Raw genomic sequence first — 22,436 nt, 5'->3', positions numbered from 1 at the left:
ATGTGGTTGCATGCGATCTGTGCCTTGAAGGGCAAGATAAATGTTAGCAGAGGAAGGAAGGTAAAGATGCTTGAGGCAGAGGTAGTTTTAATCCTTGGCTGTTTATCAAAACGATCCTTGGAACTCTTAAAAAATATATACCTCTACACTTTGTGATAATTGATCACTGTACATTTTTAATTTGTGTACTTCTCTGAATGTATACTGTACTTTAATAGAAAAGTTAAAAAGAATATAAAAGATAAAATAATTACAATGAGACTGAATTCCAGACCTGAGGAATCAGCAACTCCTGCTTTTTTTCTTCAGTGCCACAGATGATTCTGATACTTATCCATGGTTGAAATCCTCTGTGATAGGAGATTGCAGTTTAGATCAGTTGGCTACTAGGGAGGATTTAGAGTAGAATTAGATAGGGATGGAACATTTAGATACAATTTGCACATCCTCATTGAGAAGCTTAGATTTTAATCTGTATCCCAGAAAGGGTGTTTTGTTTTTTGGGTTTATTTTGGTACAGCTTTATTGAAGAATAATTCACTGCACAATAATTTAGTGTATACAGTTTGATAAGTTTTTGTATGATATGCACTGTGCAGCCATCACTAATAAAGATAGAGAACATACCTGTCACCCCTCAAAGTATCCTCATGCCTTTTTGCAATCTCTTCCTACTGTTGCTCTCTTCTCCCCCATACTCTGGCCACCACTGATCTCCTTTCTGTCACTGTAGACGGGGATGTGGATTGTTGTCAAATGCTTTTTCTATATTTGTATAGATGATGTTATGGTTTTCTTTGATAGTCTGTTAATATAGAGTGAATTGCATTGAATCAACCTGTGTACATGTAAACCAATCTTACATTTTGGGGATAAATATCATTTGACCATGATGTATTATCCTTTTATAAATTATTAGAATTGGTTTGTTGAAAATTTGTTTAGAATTTTGCTTCTCTGTTCATGAGGAATATGGGTTTGTAGTTTTGTTTTCTTGTAATGTCTTTTTCTGGTTTTGGTATCAGAGTAATAGAATGAGTTGAGAAGTATTTCTCTTCAATTTTCTGGAAGAGATTGAGTAGATTGGTATTTCTTCCTTAAATGTGTAATACATAGTATAGTTAGAATTTGCCAGTGAAGTCCTCTGGGCCTGAAGTTTTATTAGCCAGTAAGTTTTTAACTATAACTTCAATTTCTTTAGAAATATTTAATGTATTCATTTCTCCTTAGGTGAGCTTTGGTAGTTTTTGATATTTCAAGGAATTTGTCCATTTCATCTAAATTGTTTGGCTTACTGGCATGAAGTGATTTATAATCTCTTTTAAAAATTGAGATATATAGGGCCGGCCCTGTGGCTTAGCAGTTAAGTGCGCGCGCTGCACTGCTGGTGGCTCGGGTTCGGATCCCGGGCGTGCACCGACACACCGCTTCTCCGGCCATGCTGAGGCCGCGTCCCACATACAGCAACTAGAAGGATGTGCAGCTATGACATACAACTATCTACTGGGGCTTTGGGGGGGAAAAAAAATAAATAAAATTAAAAAACAAATTGAGATATATAAAAATTGAGGTATAATAAAATTTACCCTTTTTAAGTGTACAATTAGTGATTTTTTAGTATATTCACAAAATTGCCCAACTATTACCAGTATCTAATTGCAGAATACTTCTAAAAAGAAACTGCATACCCTTTAGCAATCACTTTCTACCCTCTGCTCCCTCCTCCATTCTCTACAAGCACTAGTCTCCTTTTTGTTTCTATGAATTTGCCTTTTGTGGACATTCATAAAAATGGAATCATACAGCATGTGACCTTTGGTGACTGACTTCTTTCATTTAGCATAATGTTTTTAAGGTTCATCCGTGTTGTAACATGTATCAACACCTCATTCCTTTTTATGGCTGAATAATATTCCATCATATACTACATTTTGTTTATCCATTCAGCAGTTTATGGACATTTAGGTTGTTTCCACTTTTAACCTATATGAATAATGTTGCTATGAACATTTGTAAACAAGTTTTTGTGCAAAAATATGTTTCCTTTTTCTTGAGTATATATCTAGAAGTGGACTTCCTAGGTCATATGATAATTCTATGTTTAACTTACTGAGGAAATGCCAAACTTTTCCAAAGCAGCTGCACAATTACATTCCCACCAGCAATGTTAGGAGGGTTACCAATTTCTCCACATCCTTGCCAACACTTGTTGTTGTCCATCTTTTTATTATATTCCTCCCGGTGGGTATGAAGTGGTTTCTCATTGTGGTTTTAATTTGTATTTCTCTGATGGCTAATGATGTTGAGCATCTTTTCTTGTGCTTGTTGGCTATTTGTACATCTTCTTTGCAGAAATATCTGTTCAAGTCTTTGCCCATTTTTTAATTAAATTATTTGCCTTTTTATTGAGTTGTAAAGCTTCTTTATAGACAGATGATTTGCAAACATTTTCTCTCATTCTGTGGGTTTTCTTTTCATTATTTTGGTAAAGTTCATAGAAGCACAAAAAGTTTTAATTTTGATGATTCCAATTTATGTGTATTTTTCTTTGGTTGCTTATTCTTTTTTAATTTCAAATTTTAAACTGTGGGTGAATATGCATAACATAAAATTGACCATTTTAATCTTTTTTTTGTGTGTGTGTGTGTGTGTGAGGAAGATTAGCCCTGAGCTAACATCTGCCAATCCTCCTCTTTTTGCTGAAGAAGACTGGCCCTGGGATAACATCCGTGCCCATCTTCCTCCACTTTATATGGGACGCCACCACAGCATGGCTTGACAAGCGGTGCTTCGGTGCACACCCGGCATCCGAACCCTGGGCCGCCGCAGCGGAGCGTGCGCACTTAACTGCTATGCCACCAGGCCAGCCCCCATTTTAATAATTTTTAAGTGTACAGTTTAGTGGTATTAAATACATTCACCTTTTTGGGCAGCCATTACCACCATCTATCTCCAGAACTTCTTTCATTTTGGAAAACCTTAACTCTGTACCCCTTAAACAATAACTCTCCATTTTCCGTTTCCCCTAGTCCCTGGCAACCACCATTCTACTTTCTACCTCTGAATTTGACTACTCTGGCTACCTTATATAAGTGGAATCATATATCTTTCATTCTTGGTTTCTTGTGCTTTTAGGCTCATATGTAAGAAACCATTGTCTAATCCAAGGTCACAAAGATTTATACTTAGGTTTTCTTCTAAGAATGTTGTTTTAGGTCCTACATATAGATCTTGGATTTATTTTGAGTTAATTTTTGTATATGATGTAAAATAGGGTCCAACTTTCTTTTGCGTGTTGATAGCCAGTTGTTTTAGCACCCTTTGTTGGAAAGGTTATTCTTCTTTCTCCATTGATTTGTCTTGGTACCCTTGGAATAATTATCTCTTAAGTATAGAATCTATAGTAATATCACTTCTTTCTTTTGTAATATTGGTAATTTGTATATTTTTCCTGATTAGTCTGGCTAGAGATTTATCAGTTTTATTGATTTTTCTTAACCATCTTTTGGTTTATTGATTTTTTTTTTCTATTTCATTGATTTCTATTCTTTATTATTTCCTTTCTTCTTTTTATATGGGTTTTATTACACTTTCTAGTATCTTAAGGTGAAAGCTAACATAATTGAGTTGAGACCTTTCTTCTTTATAATACAGTCATGCACTGCAAAACGATGTTTTGGTCAATGACAGACTGCATGTATGATGGTGGTCCCATTAGATTAGTACCATACAGCTTAGGTGTGTAGTAGGCTATACCGTCTAGGTTTGTGTAAGTACACTCTATGATCACACAACAGTGACATCGCCTAATGAAACATTTCTAACATATCCCCGTCATTAAGCAACACATGACTGTGTATCTTTACTGCTATAAATTTCCCTGTATGTACTGCTTTTGTTGCATCCTATAGATTTAATATATTGTGTTTTTATTTTCATTTAGTTCTACTATTTTCTAATTTCTCTTTTGATTTTTTTCTTTGACTCATGGGTTATTTAGAAGCATGTTAGTTATTTCAAGATATTTGGGGATTTTTGAGATATGTTTTTATTATTGATTTCTAATTTGATTCCGTTGTGGTCACGATTTATATGACTTGAATCCTTTAAAATTTATTGATTGTTATTCTTTCCAAGTAACTTTTTCCAGATAACTAAACTACTTTTAAACTTTTTAGACCATTTATATTTGAAATGGCTGTATTAAAGTGATTATTGACATAGTTAAGTTTAAATCTACTGCCTTGCTATTTTTTAAAAAATTTCTCCTATATGTTCTTTGTTCCCTTTTCTCTCTTTTTCTGCCTTCTTTTGGATTGACTATTTTTATTTTTTACGGTTTTATTTTATTGCCTTCATTGGCTTATTAACTATCACATTTGTTTCTTTTATTTTTTTTTTAGTGGCTGCTTTAGGGTTCATAGTATACATCTTTAATTTATCACAGTGTATCTTGAAGTGATATTATACCACTTCACATGTAGTATAAGAGTGTTACAACATTGTATTTCCCCCATCCTGGCTGTTGTGCTGTTACATTTTACTTCCCTGTATGTTATAAATTTAATAGTATATTGGTATCTTTTTTGCTTTAAATAGTCAATATCTTTTAAGGAGATTTAAAAAGTAAGAGGAAAAGTCTTTTATATTTATCGTCACATACCATTTCTGGTGTTTTTCATTCCTTTTGGTAGATTCAGACTTCCCTCTAGTATCTTTTTCCTTTTGCCTGAAGAACTTCCTTTAACATTTCTTAACATAGTGCATGTGTGTTGGTGATGGATTCTTTTAATATTTACAATTTGAAATTATCGTTATTTCACCTTAGTTTTTGAAAGACATTTTCTCTGGTATTTCTTTCAGTATGTTCAAGATAAACTTCATTGTCTAGTGTCTTGTGTTGTTTCCAGTGAGTAGTCTGCTGTCAATCTTATTTTTCTTCCTGTGTATAAATGTGTCATTTTTTTCTATCTCTTTTAAGATATTCTTTTTATTACTAGTTTAAAGTAATTTGGTTATATATAACTTTCTGTAGTTTTCTTCATGTTTCTTGTGCTTGGGTTTATTTAGTCTCTTTGATCCGTGGGTTCATAATTTCCATCAAATTTGAAAAATTTTGGGCCATTAATTTTTCAGAGATTTTTTTTCTGTTTCTTTTGGGCATTCCAGTTACCTATATACTAGGCTGCTTGATGTCCTATAGCTCGTTTATGCTTTTTTTTTTGTTCAATCTTGCTTCTCTCTGAGATTTATTTTGTATAGTTTCTATTGCTTTGTCTTCATGTTCATTGACATTTTCTTTGCAGTGTCTAATCTGCTGTTAATCCCAACTAGCATTTTTTCATTCCTAAAAGAATCAATTTGTTTTTTTAAAAATAAATATCTTCTGGGCCAGCCCTGGTGGCCTAGTAGTTAAGTTTGGCACGCTCTGCTGTGGTGGGTTGGGTTTGGTTCCCCAGCACGGCCCTACACCATTTGTCTGTCAGTGGCCATGCATTGGCGGTGGCTCATATACAAAAAGAGGAAGATTGACAGTGGATGTTAGCTCAGGGTGAATCTTCCCCAGCTAGAAAGAAAAAAAAATCTTTCCTATCTTTACCTAACATGCTTAATCTTTCCATTTACCTTTTGAACATATGAACTACAGTTATAATAACTTAATGTTCTTGTCTAGTAAGTCTAACATATATCGTTTCTTTTTTCTTGATTGATTTTTCTCATTATTAGTGGTATTTTCCTGCTTCTTTGTATGTCCGATAATTTTTAATTGGATGCCAGGCATTGTCAATTGTACCTTATTTCATGCTGGAAGTTTTTGTATTCCTATAAATTTCTTGAGCTTTGTTCTGGGACACAGTTAAGTTCCTTGGAAATGGTTTTATTCTTTTGAGGCTTGCTTTTATTCTTTGTTAGGTGGCACCAGAGTTTTTAGAGCTCATTTTGCCCCACTACTGAGGGAGTGCCCTTCTGTGCACTTTATTTGATGTCCTGTGAATTAGGAAGTTTTCTGCTCTGGCTAGTAGGAACTGTTCCTGGCCCTGTGTGAGCCATGGGTAGTGGTATGCTAGAGCTTGTGAGAGTTCATTGTTGAAATGTTAGGAAGTTTGTGAGCCAGTTTAAATCTTAATAGAATTAAATCATATAAGCTTATAATTAAATCAATTATATTAAGAACCAAGGTGATAAATACTCAAAACTCATTGCCTCCTAATTATATTATTACATATTACTATTTTTGCGCTCTGGTGGTAACGTACATTTGTTGTATCTCTATGGTAGAAATACAATCATGCATCACACGTTCAATGATGGACTGCACATATGATGGTGGTCTCATAAGATTAGTATCATATAGCCTAGGTGTGTAGTGGGCTACACCATCTAGATTTGTCTAAGTACACTCTAATGTTTGCATAACAAAGAAATCACCAGTGATGAATTTCTCAGAGCATATTCTTGTTGTTAAGTGTGGTGTGACTGACTGTACTATATAATGTTTAATGTGCTACTGTGTATTTCTTCCTAACTTTGCACTCAGCGATATTACTTGATAGCTTGAAATTGGCCATAGGTAGGACTATTCACACCACACACCCTGGTAAACCTGTAAACCAGGAACTACAAACCACTAACCGCCCCAGTTACACATTTTCTTGCATTCCCCTGGCTATGGGTATCTTTCCCTGTACTCCTTCTGGGTAGTTTTCCAGGCCTTGGATACACTTCATACACTGATCAATACTCAGCTGAAGACTTGAGGGGGATCTCTGCAGGTCTTCTGAGGTCTCACTTCCTCTCTATGCAGCTCCCTCTTCTCTGGTACAGTGTTCTGGGGACCCTAGCTACTTTGATCTCCCTACACTCCTCACTTCATCTTCTTTTTTTTTTTTTAAGTAATTTTATTTATTTATTTATTTTTCCCCCCAAAGCCCCAGTAGATAGTTGTACGTCATAGCTGCACATCCTTTTAGTTGCTGTATGTGGGACATGGCCTCAGCATGGCTGGAGAAGCGGTGCATCGGTGCGCACCTGGGATCCGAACCCGGGCCACCAGCAGCGGAGTGTGCACACTTAACCGCTAAGCCACGGGGCTGGCCCATCACTTCATCATCTTAACTCAGGGAGACTGCTGAACTTTGCCAGGGATCACTTGCCCTGCTCTGCAGCCTGGAAACTCTCCAGACAGTAAGCTGGGGCAATTAAAGGCTTTGCCTCATTTGTTTCTTCTCTTTCATTGATCACTGTCCTACATTGTTTGGTTTCCAATGTCTAAAAAACATTTTCATGTATTTTATCCAGATTTTTATTTGTTTCAGGTGGCAGCATAAATCTCATTCCTGTTACTCTGTCTTAGCCAGAAGTGGAGGTCCCTTGGAAGGGTTTTAGAAAGCAGAGTGACAAAATTGTGCATTTTAGATTATTCTATAGATCCTGCATTTGTAAGGGGAGAGACTTAAAGTAGAGGGACCAATTACAAGGCAGGTGGGTTAGTTCAAGTGAGAGATGTTGAAGGCCTAAGGTTGGTCATGGATGATGATACTAGAGGGGGCGGGAATGATTTGAGAAATATGTAGGGGGAAGAATCTAGTGCAGAGTTTCTAAAAGGATAGAATATGAGCCATTTACATCTGAATCACCTGTAGTATTTGATAAAATGAAGTTTCTGTGTCGTGCCCCAAGTTTATTGAATCTGAATTTCTAAGGAAAAGGTTTAAAAATTTGCATTTTAAGCAAATACCTAGGATAATGCTTATGAACACTGAAGCTTCAGAAGAAACTGATGTAATTCTTTTTAAAATATGTTCTTTGGGCCGGCCCTGTGGCTTAGCGGTTAAGTGTGCGCGCTCCGCTGCTGGCGGCCTGGGTTCGGATCCCGGGCGCGCACTGACGCACCTCTTCTCTGGCCATGCTGAGGCCGCGTCCCACATACAGCAACTAGAAGGATGTGCAGCTACGACATACAACTATCTACTGGGGCTTTGGGGGGGAAAAATAAATTAAAAAAAATAAATAAATAAAATATGATCTTTATCTTTGGGGAGCTCCTACATTGGAATGACCTGAAGTGCTTAATAAAAAATAAAGATTTATGCATGCACGTCCAAAACTTCTGAATCTGAATTTCTGGGGTGGTTGGTTCGAGGAAATTTCTTAGACACACTAAAGTTTGAAAAGCAGTAAGCTAAAGTACTTTACAGACGTAATCTCTTCTGAACTTCACAATAACTCTGAGATGGAGTAGGCAGGCATTATGTCTCCTGTTTTATAGTTGAAGAAATGAAGCACGAAGTGGTTTGCTTATGGTCAAACAGTTATTAGTGGTGTAGGGAATCATACTTATGTCTCCTTCCACCAAATCTGATGCTCTTTCTACCACCTTTCTGTTGACTGTGAAATAGGCTTATCTCTAAAATCTGTACCAAGTAAAAATTCAGTTCAGCTCTCTATAGCAAGTAACCCTGATAAGCTTCATTGCCTAGCAAAGGTGTTTATATCTTTGACCATTATCTTAATGTTTTTTACAACTGACTTTGAATGCCCCCCTTTGTTTCTTTTAAAATCATTTAAAGACAGACTAGAGTGCACATATTTAATATTTTCATTTATAACGACTGAAGAATTGGGTCTAAATTTGAGTCTGTAGTATAACCTTTGTTTTGAGTTTCTTTTCTTGAGTCTTGTAAAACTAAAAAAAAATTTCAGTGTCTTGTAATTTAGGTTGCGTTTAGCTTAGACGTCACAGTTATACTTTTAAGTAAGTTGTGTGGTTTATAACTTTGCTGTATCACTAGGACTGATAATATTTTCTAGTGAGATTTTCTGTAGTCTTTTGAAGTAATTTCATATGTGCCATGAATCTGAGATCCTGCAATCTATTTAACACAGTAGTACCAGTGTTAGACTGCAAATAGTAGGAAAAGTAATTCTTTTCAGGCAAGATTGGGTTTTGGATTTGCTTTTGGAGTTCTTGAATAGTCAATGAATTTTATTAGTATGTGAAAACAAGCAAAGCTCTGTGGTAAGGAATAAATAAGAAGGCCTTAGGAACAGGATTTAAATGGTTTGTTTTCCATTTTGTATTCTTTTTAAAGATAAAATAGCTTAAGTTTTTTATAAACTTAAGGAAGTAAGTTACTATAGTTAAATAAATCAAACAAAAAATTATTGTAGCTTATCACAATTCAAAGTAGTTGATCTGCTCCAGAAAGATTATAGCATTTGTGCAGAATGCTTAAATTTGAAATGTATAGTGAATGAAATGAAGAATGCAGTGTAGGGAGTATAAATTTTTGGCTAGTTTAACTTCCTTGTTATAAGAGAATTTATAGCAACTTTTAAATTTAGGAATACTTATATCTGTGTTAATTTTTATGGCATTATTTAAAGTCTTTTAACATTTGTAAACAAATGAATAGAGAATTGTTTTAAGTGTTTAAGGATAGATATCACAGTTACTTTTTTTTTTTTTTTTTGGTGAGGAAGATTGGCCCTGAGCTAACGTCGGTTGCCAATCTTCCTCCTTTTCTTTGAGGAAGATTATCCTTGAGCTAACATCTGTGCCAGTCCTCCTCTATTTTGTATATGGGACGCCACCACAGCATGGCATGATGAACGGTGTATAGGTCCACACCCGGGATACGAACCTGCGAACCTAACCACTATGCCACCGTGCTGGCCTTGATATCAGTGTTTCTTAATCACTATTTATTCTGTTGTCTTATTTCCTCCAATTTTTTTTATTGAGATGTAATTGACATATAACATTAATTTCTACTCTATTATTAATGAAACTTATCACTAAGAAGATCTGGCAGGTTAACAATATCAATAGCAGATTTTGTCTGCAAAACAGATGTAAGGCTATCTGCATTTTCTGTGTAGATTTTTACTTTCTTTTTATTATATAGGAATTTGGAATGGCACACCATGGTGAATCATGTCAGAATGCCATTCATAGGTTTCTTTCTTTGATATGTATGAATGACTATTTTTTGCAGCTCCTTTTTTTCCACTAATAAACTGGTTGAAATGACTTAAAGTTTTAGATAATGCTTTTTGTCATCATTGTAAACACATCACTGTATTTCTCAGACTTGTAATCTACAACCAAGTCTATGTTTGTAAGAAGCTTACCTTTAAGGAATGTTTGTACAGCTACATCTTGATTTATTTCTTCATTTATTTTGTCACACATATTTTCTCTTTACTTCCAAAATAACATTGGCAAATTAGTCTCAGAGGGATAATCTGACCAAGGCAAAAATATCACTGTAAAAGACATTGAATATTTTCAAGTCACATTTAAGGGAAAATCATGATCTTTTTTACTGCATTCTTAAGCATTATAGATTTATTCCCTAATATCGTAAAACACACAAAAAGTACTTTTTGATTAATGTCTGAATAATTATAGACTTCTGGAAAATGAGGTATACCTACATTGGTAATCAGAAAGGAATCTAAGGAGCTGTCAAATTTGTAAGAATTTTAATTTAGAATTAAATTTTGAAGTATTTTATGTGGGTACTCAGAATCATTTGTAAGAGTGTTAGCAAATCCTCTTAGTCTGTTGAAGATAACACATGTTTTGTAGCTAAACATAAGGAATTATTTGTGAAGTTTATTAGAAAATGCAGTGTGCTGTGTGTTTAGAAATATTATCACTTTTATCCACAAATCTGTAAACAGTAACACATCCATAGTGACTATATTGTGGTTTCCCTTCACAGATATCAAGTTGTGCTAGTACAACCATATAAATAATTAATACCTGAAGTCTCAATGTAACATGGACATTAACAGTGATGACAGATAAATGCAGACGCTTGGGAATCAAATACTAGGCGAAACACTTTAAAAAAGGTAAGAAAAAAATGTAATCTTAATTAAGGCCAAGTGGGCTTTAGTTAGTAGAAGTTATTGACTGAAGTTTCTTTTTCAGTGTATCAGGCTTTTAAGAAACACGTCTGCATGATCCTGTTTATCTTAATACTGGTAGAACTCCACTGTAAGTATTAGTTCTTCTGTGAAAATAACAGTTGCAGATATCCTTGCCTGGTAAATACCATAATGGATGATGTTCCTATAGTGAACCCAATCCAAATAGGGTAGTAATGTGGCTGACTGGACCTTGATGGAGTGCTAGATCTGGGTGTTCATGTCTACTCAGATGCATCTCACTTATGGATCCTCATTGCCTGTGATGATTGCCACCACCACCTCACACTATAGAATGTAATGTTTTCCATGTTTGTGAAAGGCTTTCAGGATTGGGTACAAAGGAGTTGGAGTCTTTGTTATAAGAAGAGGGAATTTTCAAATCAAGGGTTACTTTCTGTAGGATCATGTTTTCATTGCGCACCCTCCTCATGTTAATTAAGAAAATTTTTTAATGTAGTATTAAATGATTTTATTTAGAGAGTTTTCCTACCTTTTGCTTTTCAGGAATTTACAAGGCATATTTGGGAGAGATTGCATCTACAGATATTAGATATTAGCCCTGTTCCCCTTCTAGCTGACTAAAAGTGTAATCTGTTTATTTTTACTAGGTAATACTCTAGTTTATAAGGTTTGATAATTGCATCAGTTTTTAAATTGTAATCTTTCACCAAAAATAGTGTCACTTTTAGAATATCTTGTTTTGTGTTTATAATAAAGTGACAATTTTGATAATAAACATCACTAGTCTTTTTCCTGGTGTTCCTCCTTGTTTCCAAATGGACTCTCATAATAACCTATTTAGCAACATTCTCTGAAAAGGATATCATAATACATTATTATAAAGTAAACCTATAATTAATCAGACTGTCCAAGAAATGAAATGTAATTAGGTTAATTAAAAATCTGGCCAACTGGGTACTAAAACCAGAAAATCCTTATTGTTTTTGTCTTTGTTGAAAATCCATATGCCAAAAATAATAGAAATTTTCCTTTATAGTGGAATCTTGTAGCACTTTAATAACCCCTCAAGGTTATGATGGAGATATAGAAGACTTGGTTGATTCTCCTGTGTGTATAACCCAAATTATTTTTGTTGTTCAGTCCACAGTTTTGCATACTTGAAGGCCAAAATTTGGGGAGGCCTCTAGAATAAGAGTAAGAGATTATAAATTCTGTATGAGAAATCTTCTTATCAAGGGCAGTCTTTGGGTCATCTCAAAAAAATATTGCCTAGATTCTAGAAAAGAACTGAGTCACATTTTGACTCAAACTGAGTTGTTATAAAGGTTTAGTATATTTCAAGCTCTTTTTGATTTGTCTTTGTTGGTTTCTAAGAAGGCTTTTCCAGTTTCTTAATATCTCTGAGACTACGGAGTTACGAACAAGTACCAAAGTTGTTACAATAAACAGTCTATTACTTGCTATTTCCTCTTATTATAGAAGGGCTAAATCTATTAGCGTAAGTTAATTTGTTTCTTTAATTCTTTTTTTTTATTATTTTAAAGAAAGGAATTTAGGAGGTTCTAGTATTCTCCATGGCTGAAGCTGAGAGTCTGAAACCCTGATGCTTAAGCTCTATTCTAGATCATAGCTCCAACTCCTTCAGGATATAAGGAAAAGAGATAATATTTCCACAATGATAGATCTTTGGTTGTACAGGTAAGTTATTTAGTTTTGCAGTAGTGAAGACAACTATAGTTTGATTTTTTTTTGGGGAGGGGGACACTTGTTACTTTTCAATACTTCTTTCTCTGCATGGAAAATTGTGCAGTCTAGCTTGCTGTTCATAGGAGTTTGGAGCTATAGGGAATGGGTTAGAGATGAAATATTTTCCCACTTTTTTTTTTCTCAACGGGGATAAATGAAATCTCTAGAGCAGATTATACCTATCTTTGACACCCTAGGTGTTTTTGATTCAAGGAGCATTGTGAAATTCCTTGACTTCTCTTTCTCCTCCATTGTCTTTTTAAGTGTGTATTCATTTAGCTCTGTCTGTATCTGTCTGTCTCTCTATCTATCTGTCTATCTGTCATATGCCTGTCTCTTTTAATGGGGAAGAAAGAAGAGATTCCTTTATACAAGAAAGTACATAATAGAGTTCCCAGACTTCAAAAGGGGGGAAGTATTAAGAACCTTAAGTTGAATTGCATACAAGGGTCCCCATGTTTCACTCTCCTACTTTTAACCTTGTAGGTACAGTGGTAATTGCTCAGCTGAAGAAATTGGTCTTAAAAGAATTGTATGAGAGGGTAGTCAGAATGATTATTAAGCAGTTAATGTTTATGTTCTAGACAAATAGAAGAACAGTCATATTTGGTAGCACTTCCCAATTGTTCTTGCTCTTTTTTGCCTTTCGCTTTGGTTGTCTACGTAGTATCATGACCAGTTTCCTAAAAATTGTTTGCTTAATAAAACTGAGTATTATGATAATGAGTATCAGCTAGGACATTGATGTTAATGGAGGATTGCCAGTCCCTCAATTCCCCAACTACTTTGATGATTATAGTAGGAGCAAAAGATTACAGGCAGTGTCTTTGAAATATCTTTTTGAGATTTCTTTCTCTTAAGTAAAGGTGATAGCTGGAGTAATGAATAAGGTGATAGCTGGAGTAGTGTTTCATTAGGTAGACCGTTTTGGTTTAATGTTTATTATTCCTTTCAGTTCTCATTGATGCATTTCTGCAGATATGATCACAGGGGCTGGAAATTTATGATCTCAAACATAGCTGATACTGTTTCAGAATCCTATGGTTAGATTTGAAGCAAAAGTAGATTCAAATTTGGGGGAGGGTAGTTCAAAAGCAAATAAATGGGTGAGATATGTGGAATTACAGGTAGGATTTGGGGCTTAATATGAATGGATAGGCTGAAATTTGGTTGACTGTCCTTCTCAGATATGCCGTCCAAAGGATGAAGACTTACCAGGGCAGAGAAAAGAGGAAAGGTGTATAGTGATTGATCATATTCTTTTCTCTGTATTCTAGATAGTGCCATATTCATTAGTTGGTGGATAACATATAGGAAAAACTTCATTCTGGTTGCTACATTGGGTTTTGCTGTGTGGATATATTAACTAATAGTTTCCCTTAATTCTAAAACTAGAGTGATTGAATTTCTAGTTCCAGTTGGGTGTTGGCTAAGGTTTTCACCATATGCTTCCTTTTTAGTTAACTAGCAGGGTTATTTTCTGAGATACTTAGTTTGTAAATGAGTTCCTTTCTGTTTCCTTAGCAACTTAATTTTTGACAGGAATATAATTTTGTGATCCAAGCCTCTTCACTGAATCTTTTCAGTAACTCTGTATTATAAAATGAAGAAAACAACTACCTTAGTCTCTAATACATTGCTAAGCATGGCAAAACAATGTTGAGACTTGGTTGAGATAATCAGGACATTTTTAGTCCTTTTTTGGTAATTGAATTTTACAGTTTATCAGATATCTACAGAAGATATGTGCCTTTACATATGGCTATCCAAAATGGAAAAGATATGAAGAAAAACGTTAGAACAGAAGAAAAAAATCATCAGAGGGAAGAGGGTTACAATTTCATTTAACTCTAATCTTCAGAATTTTAACCAATTTATTACCTTAAGTGCATGTAGTATGTTAATTTCAGGGAAGAAATTTTTATAGTCCTCTATTTGGTACTTCCTTAGCCAAGGGAATAGTGGCTTTATTTATAAATTTTTTAATATTAGGATCAAATAAGGAATTAAAGGCTATATTATAAATAGATCTAATTTAGTTTGAAACTTGATGACTATATTATTTTAATAGAATACTGTCTGGTTTCAGTGATCTAAGGCAGTGTTTCTCAAACCCTAGTAGGCATGTAAGTCACCTGAGACTCTGATAAATTGATAAGTCTGGGGCAGGGTCTGATATTCTGCATTTCTAACAAACTTCTAGGAGATGCCCATGATGCTGGTTCTCAGGCCACACTTTGAGTTGCAAGAGTTTGAGGTACCAGAAGAGTCTTTGTTATAAAACAGATTTGCTGTAAATATGGCCTGATAGCACAGGATTTGAGAACTCTAAAACATGGGCTTCATTGTAGTTGTTGAATGGAGTTAAAAATATTTTTAGGGAGCAAAAGAAATAAAAAGAGGTTTAATCTTTCATATTAATCAGTGTTGTGATCACTGGAATGGTGAGAAAATAAAATAGGCCCTCGTTATAGGCGGTATTTTATAATGCGATATATATGGTTTGTTTTTATAAGTAGTTCTGAGTACTAATAATAATAGGTTTATTTCATTAATAATGATGAGGCAGAGATTTTGCTCTCATTTGGATTGGTGTGGAAAGAAAGGAAAGGCTAGGAATGTTTGTTATTGGAATCATTTGAGGTTTATAAGTCCTTAATTGGCATCACATTTTAAAATGTAAAGATTAACAGATTCTTTTTTGTTTATAAAATATTACTGTTGCCAATATTATTTTGAACAATAAATTATGAATATAATTGAATTTGCCTTAAAGATATTTGCATTAGATTTTGTAAGTAAAGTTTATAAAATTAACTTATGTTTTCTTTTTATGTTTACATAGCTATTTAATATTTAAAAATCAGTAACCTTCAAATTTGAGAGCTCCAGATTTGGGTACATGAAACAAATTGATTTTAATATCTTTTAGTTTGTGCTTTTTGGAAACATCATTTGAAGTATAACTTAAGTTTTTGGTAATTAAAAGTAGTATTTATGGGACATTGACTGTTTATTACCTGTGAATAAAAATAGATAGATTGTAATCTTGAAAAGATTTTAGCAAAAGAGAATTGCATGTCAGGTCCCTCTAATGCATCCCAAAACGAAGTTTACTATGAGTTCTGATTGGTGTCCCACACTTAGTGTTCATTTGATTGCTATGGAATTCTCTGGAACAAATTATCATGCTTTAATCCCAGGGTTGATTTTGTTAGTCTTGTACGATTTTTAAAAATTGTTAATTAAAAATTTAGAGGTATGCCATACTCTGAAATAAAACTAAATTCAACCACCTTATATATTTTACAGGATACTTTCTCAATTCATTTGTCAGCAGGCAGGAACAGGAAGACAGTTTCCTTTAATGTTTCCTTTTTTTGTATGTGGTAGCGTGTTGCTGTGTCTTCTAGTTCTTCATAACTTTTCCATTGTTAGACATTTCCAGCTGAGGCAAAGGAGGATTGTATTTGATTTGCGGGGGGAGGGTAGAATGGCGTTTGGAGGCTTATAGGAGAAGGAGGCTATGGGAAGGATGGCAAAGGGGAGGGTGGGTACTGTGAAACTTTGTACTACAGCCATTTATTGGCCTCTTTCTCTATCCATCCTGCACCCCATTCGAAGCTGGCAGTGTAGAGGCAGAGTATCTTGTGAAAAGCTAAACAGAGAGGATCAGAAGAATGGAGACTTGAACTTTTAATAGCTCCTGTATTCTGCTTGATGGGAGAGCCTTTGGAAAAGATCACTAAACCACTCAGAGTTTATCCAAATGGATCAATCAGGGAGTTTTTCAATTTCCCTCGCATTTCTATCTTAGAAACTCCAAACATCCACACCAGAAAACTTACTCATCTCCCTAACAGGCATTAAAACTGTGGCATACACATATACACAGGAGTTCGAAGAAGGAAAGGATGAAGTTATATGTGTACTCCTGATTTTTTAAATGTAATATTTGCTTCGGGGTCTTCTTTCCCTTTTTCTTCTATCCTCTTTGGAATACTTCCTTTCACTTGCTAATTTATGATTCTCCTTCTAGAGACTGGGGAGGCTGGCTTTGCTGTTTTGCTCTTAGCAAGTGCAAGCTAGAATTGTGATTTCTTTCCGTCTGCTTAATTACAGAAATTCTACTGCAACCAAAATTTTTTGGATGCCACATAGTTTATTATCAAAAGATTTGACCGGAAACTCATTTTAGTGAGAGTGAATTAAAAAGAGCAGAGCCTGCCTTTTTAATTGCTGCCTTTTTAATTCCTGCCTCCCAGGAATGTTTTGAGGAAACATGAGAAATGATTGTGGGATAGTTTTTGTGATAGCTGCTATATAAATTCAAGATTATTATTTAATAACCAAGATGAAATCCTGTCTTTGAGAGAGATCTTTTCTGGGCCCTTTGTGCCTATGTATCTGAGAGGCAGATACACAGTGAGGCAGGTTAAGAGCAGGGTCTCTAGAGCCCTGCCCTGCCACTTACTAGCTGTGTGACTTTGGACAGATTACTTAAACTGTATGTGCCTTGATCTCCTTGTTTGTAAAGTAGGGATGATAAAAGCACCTATCCTAGTTGTTGTGAGACTTAAGTGAGTTAATTATGTAAAGTATGTAGAACGATGCCTGGATCATATTAAGTACCATATAATTGTTAGCTATTAATAATATCATTTTTCAAAATGTTAATAAAAGAAATTTTGTCATAATTTATTAGTATTGGCTATACTTGGATTAAAAAGTTATAGCTTTATACTTTTGTTTTAGGTATATTAACTATTACCTTTTTCTCATTATTTTGTTTACATTTTTGAAGGTTTCCCAATGAGTGGATCATGATGACCGTATTGTAGGGACTTGCCATAGTATGGCTGCTTCCCGATCTACTCGTGTTACAAGATCAACAGTGGGGTTAAACGGCTTGGATGAATCTTTTTGTGGTAGAACTTTAAGGAATCGTAGCATTGCTCACCCTGAAGAAATCTCTTCTCATTCTCAAGTACGGTCAAGGTCACCAAAGAAGAAACCAGAGCCTGTGCAAATTCAGAAAGGAAATAATAGTGGAAGAACTACTGATTTAAAACAGCAAAGTACTCGAGAATCATGGGTAAGCCCTAGGAAAAGAGGACTTTCTTCTTCAGAAAAAGATAACGTAGAAAGGCAGGCTGTAGAAAATTGTGAGAGAAGGCAAACAGAACCTGTTTCACCAGTTTTAAAAAGAATTAAGCGTTGTCTTAGATCTGAAGCACCAAACAGTTCAGAAGAAGATTCACCTATAAAATCAGACAAGGAGTCAGTAGAACAGAGGAGTACAGTAGTGGACAATGATGCAGATTTTCAAGGGACTAAACGAGCTTGTCGATGTCTTATACTGGATGATTGTGAGAAAAGGGAAATTAAAAAGGTGAATGTCAGTGAGGAAGGGCCACTTAATTCTGCAGTAGTTGAAGAAATCACAGGCTATTTGGCTGTCAATGGTGTTGATGACAGTGATTCAGCTGTTATAAACTGTGATGACTGTCAGCCTGATGGGAACACTAAACAAAATAGCACTGGTTCCTATGTGTTGCAGGAAAAATCAGTAGCTGAAAATGGGGATTCGGATACCCACACTTCAATGTTCCTTGATAGTAGAAAGGAGGACAGTTATATAGACCATAACGTGCCTTGCACAAATTCAGAAGTGCAGGTCAAGCTGGAGGACCACAAAATAGTAACTGCCTGCCTGCCTGTGGAACATGTTAACCAGCTGACTACTGAGCCAGCTACAGGCCCCTTTTCTGAAATTCAGTCATCTTTAAGGGATTCTGAGGAGGAAGTAGATGTGGTGGGAGATAGCAGTGCCTCAAAAGAGCAGTGTAATGAAAACACCAATAACGCCCTGGACACAAGTCTTGAGAATATGCCAGTCTCTGGAGAATCAGAACCATCTTCTGTTCTAGACTGTGTTTCAGCTCAAATGATGTCTTTATCAGAACCTCAAGAACATCGATATACTCTGAGAACTTCACCACGAAGGGCGGCCCCTACCAGAGGTAGTCCCACTAAAAACACTTCTCCTTGCAGAGAAAATGGACAATTTGAGGAGAATAATCTTAGTCCCAATGAAACAAATGCAACTGTTAGTGATAATATAAGTGAGTCTCCCAGAAATCCTGATGAAATTTCTCAGAGTGAAAAAGGGATATGTTGTGACTCTGAAAATAATGGGAGTGAAGGACTAAGTAAGCCACCCTCAGAGGCAAGACTCAATATTGGACATTTGCCATCTGCCAAAGAGAGTGCCAATCCGCACATTACAGAAGAGGAAGATGATGATCCTGATGTTTATTACTTTGAATCAGATCATGTGGCACTGAAACACAACAAAGAGTATGTGTAAATATGGTAACCATGAATTCTGCTTTGTTTATTATTCCCCACGTTTTCAGTATCTAGTCATAAATGTCTATTCCTAGTGTTTTTATTACAGCTAAAATGAATGCTTTAGCTGAAATTTTAGCTTTAATGTAATGATTTTCTCAACTCTTAAAAAAACTCCAAAAAAAGAAAGACTTTAAAACTCAACTTTATTACTCTTCTCAGTGACAATATGGTTTTCTAGATTTGGTTTTTCACACATCTCAGAAAAGACATGTAGAAACAGGGTTGATGGTGTTTTGTTTTTTAATAAGTTTTATACCATTTGAGTTAATTTATAAAATGGAAACATTGTTAGTTATCACAATACACTTTGATTTATAGTTGTAGAACGTTATGAAGTGTTTATGCCTACCAGATAGAGTAGAGCAACTGATGAGTGCTTAGACAACATCCAGATAAGGAAAATCTAGCAGGCTACAAATCTACTTTTATCTTAGTTGCTTATATCTAATTTCCAATTAAAACTTTTGATTTAAAGTGTGCTTTATGCATCATTTTTCACTTTTGTGATTTAGAGAAGTAGATATTACTGTTAATACTATGACAGCTAGTTGTATGTCATAATTAGCATATTAGAAAGAGCCTGCTCCATAGTTTACATAGAGCATTTTGAGACAGCTTTTTCCTGATTCTAAATTACAAGGGGAGACTATATCTTAAAATACTTTCAGTTCTCAACCCTTGTGATAAAGGCACTTTTTAAAATAAAGAATTAAGTGTCCAAATTTATCACAGTTTTGCTTAGATTTCCTTTGAAGTATTCTTGGCGGTAACACAGATGAATTGGAGCTATGTCTAAATAAACCTGAAAGGAACTGTTAACAAACAGTGCTTATCATAAATGTCATGATAACCAACAGTGAAAGATACATTTATATATAAGTTAATCACCTTTACTTCTACAGAGCAGGCTTTTGAATTAATATCCCAATCAGATTATACAGACTGCATTAAAATACTGATTTGAAGAACCTTTGTAATGTTTTTGTTGTGGTAGTTGTCAGATCCTGGTATGTATCAGGTCAAAGTATCAAATCCTGGTTGTGGAACATAATAAGTTTTTGCCGTGTATTGTAGATAGTTCAGATTTTGGATATGATAATATGGTGGCCTTTTAGTATAGGTCTCTTTACTAAAAATTTTCGTCTGTTTTCTTTGTAAATAGTATTTTAGTATAGGGTTTAATAGAGAGGTCCTTTTATCTGAGCACTTTATTCATTTATTTTGTGGAACTGTTAGCATTTTCATGTATTTAAAGTGTTTTAAAGTCCAATTTGAGGTAGAAAACTTGTAAGTGAAGTTTTTTCTATTTTAGGTTAGTTGAGTTCTTACCATCAGTATTATGTGTCAGTTTTTAAAAGTATCACTTATCTCTAGGCACAAAGGAGCAGAGCATATGTCTTGGGGAAATACCAAAAGCTCAAAAAATGTGCATTTTTACAAAATGATATTTGGCTAATTCTGTTCTTTGCTTATTATTGTTTCTTTGGCGAAAGAGATGCTCTCTTAAGGCTTAGCTGGTTATTGATGATGGAAACTATTTTCCCATTAATTATGTTACTTTTTTTGTAAGAGCTTTCCTGATGATGATTCTGAAGGATGATGATGTTCTTATAAACAATTGTCTCAAGATAGTGGCCATAACACTTAAAAAGTGATGTTCTGTATTCCTAAGCCTTTGGGAATGAGAGCAATACAGTTTCATGGGTTCCTTAGGATATACAGAGTCCTATGAAATTTGGATGTTAGTTGCTTTGTTAGGACAGTGTTCTCAAATTAATGCCTTATTGGGTGACTTTGGGCAAAAGAAATCAGTCCTTGCTTTTTTACCTTGCTCCAAGACTTTTGAAGAGAGCACCTTTTGACACTTCACTTTTAACTTTTTTTTTTTTCCCCAAAGGAAGCAGATCAGGAGAAATGAGATGAAGAGAGGGGTCATCTTGATTAGCATCTTGGTTAGAGATAATTTAAGGAAAATTGGGAGAGGGTAAATTTGATCATGTCAGATGTAATCTCTTCAGTAAAGTCCCTATTCCTATGCTTTTTGTGTAGAGCCAAGAGATGATTGGATGTAGTGTTGGCTCTTTTTACCCAAATTGTCATTGTTAAGAATAGCATCATGATACGTCTAATGCTTTCGAGTCTCAAGTAAATTTCTGGCAGTTTGAAATTGTTATTAAAAGGCACTTGGGGTAAAGAAAAAAAAGGCACGGGGTAGATGGATTATTATCTTCCTGCATACACAGATGTGCATACACCACCTATCAAATTTTTTTTTTTCTTTTTTATTCTTCTCATGCTGGAAAATTTCTCCAGATAATTATCTTTCGAAACTGGGAATTGGCCATTGCCCAGCCTACACGTGAATATCTTTACAGGTAGGGAATGAGTACTTCCTGATAGCCAGTTTAAAAAATACGTTATTAATAGAAAACACTGAGCATGGCTTAGTTCTTTGGAGCCAGGAGGACATGGCTCTTCTTTGTTCCAGTTCAACTCTCCTCTAAATTAACATTGATTAGTTCATCAGCAACCTTCTGTTCTAGCATTCAGCCTATAATTTATCCATCTTGCTTGTAAGCATATCACATGTAGAGTCGTCTCATCACTTGTAAATGTTATTGTGTGTAGAGTCCTAGCCTTAGACCTGATTCGTGGAAATTAGGTCATAGGCAAGAGAAATGAATCTGCAGATGTTCTGGGTACTTACCTTGTTTCCTCTCTAGATGCCACCCCTCTTCTCCAGCACATAAACCCACAGTGTGCTTTTATATATTTATTTTTCCAAATGAAGAACTCCTCTATGAGTAAAGGACTAAAGAGTATATTTTTCTCTGGCAAAATTCCGGCTGTGGATTGTTTTACTAGATGTGCCTTCTCAAAGATTAGGGGCTGGGCAATCAAAAGAGATATATTTTGTCTCAAAACTCTCTGATCTTCAAGATTGATGGATTCTGTTAAAGTGGTAGATAATACCTAGTGACTCTCTTTTTGGCCTAAATAGCCAGACTGACTGAGATCATGTACTTAACTGTGGATTGCCCTTTCTGTTTGGGAATTGATCTTTTGCTCATTTTGAATCAGAAGCACTGAAACTGATCTCTAAGTTTTCAAGTTCTGGCTCTAGGGAGAGCAGATATGGAAGATTTTGGGTCCTGGGCTTTAATGTTCAGAGCTTTTCTTCCATTTCACAAGGCAATCACTGGAAAATAAAATTTCAAGTGAAAATGTGATTTGTTCAGTCACCTCTGAATTCTTATTGTGCAAGAGTAGTTAAATTTATATTTGAAGGGCCTTGTATAGTTTCAGTTAAGGATCTTGTAACCTGTCATGAAGAGATAGAGGGTGAAAAGTCAGATTCAGGGTTTCTCGATTCT

At 35.1% G+C, this 22,436-nt stretch overlaps 1 protein-coding gene across 6 annotated transcripts in view; it reads left to right on the top strand.

The window, feature by feature from the left end:
* The window catches only part of ZZZ3 (zinc finger ZZ-type containing 3), a 118,600-nt gene that overhangs the window by 38,165 nt on the left and 57,999 nt on the right, over positions 1–22,436 (top strand). For 3 of the 6 annotated variants that reach the window (XM_058538340.1, XM_058538336.1, XM_058538335.1), the window contains exons 2-5: positions 10,731–10,863; positions 10,943–11,008; positions 12,447–12,600; positions 17,453–19,008. In XM_058538340.1, the coding sequence (XP_058394323.1) occupies positions 17,504–19,008 (1,505 nt within the window). In that variant the 5' untranslated portion in view covers positions 10,731–10,863; positions 10,943–11,008; positions 12,447–12,600; positions 17,453–17,503. The remainder of the gene's footprint in view (positions 1–10,730; positions 10,864–10,942; positions 11,009–12,446; positions 12,601–17,452; positions 19,009–22,436) is intronic. The other 3 variants (XM_058538338.1, XM_058538337.1, XM_058538339.1) reach the window with 3 other exon arrangements.

Source organism: Diceros bicornis, chromosome 4 (assembly GCF_020826845.1).
Source record: "Diceros bicornis minor isolate mBicDic1 chromosome 4, mDicBic1.mat.cur, whole genome shotgun sequence".
In the NCBI taxonomy this organism is placed as follows: Eukaryota; Metazoa; Chordata; class Mammalia; order Perissodactyla; family Rhinocerotidae; genus Diceros; species Diceros bicornis.
This window is presented reverse-complemented; position numbering and strand designations above follow the sequence as displayed.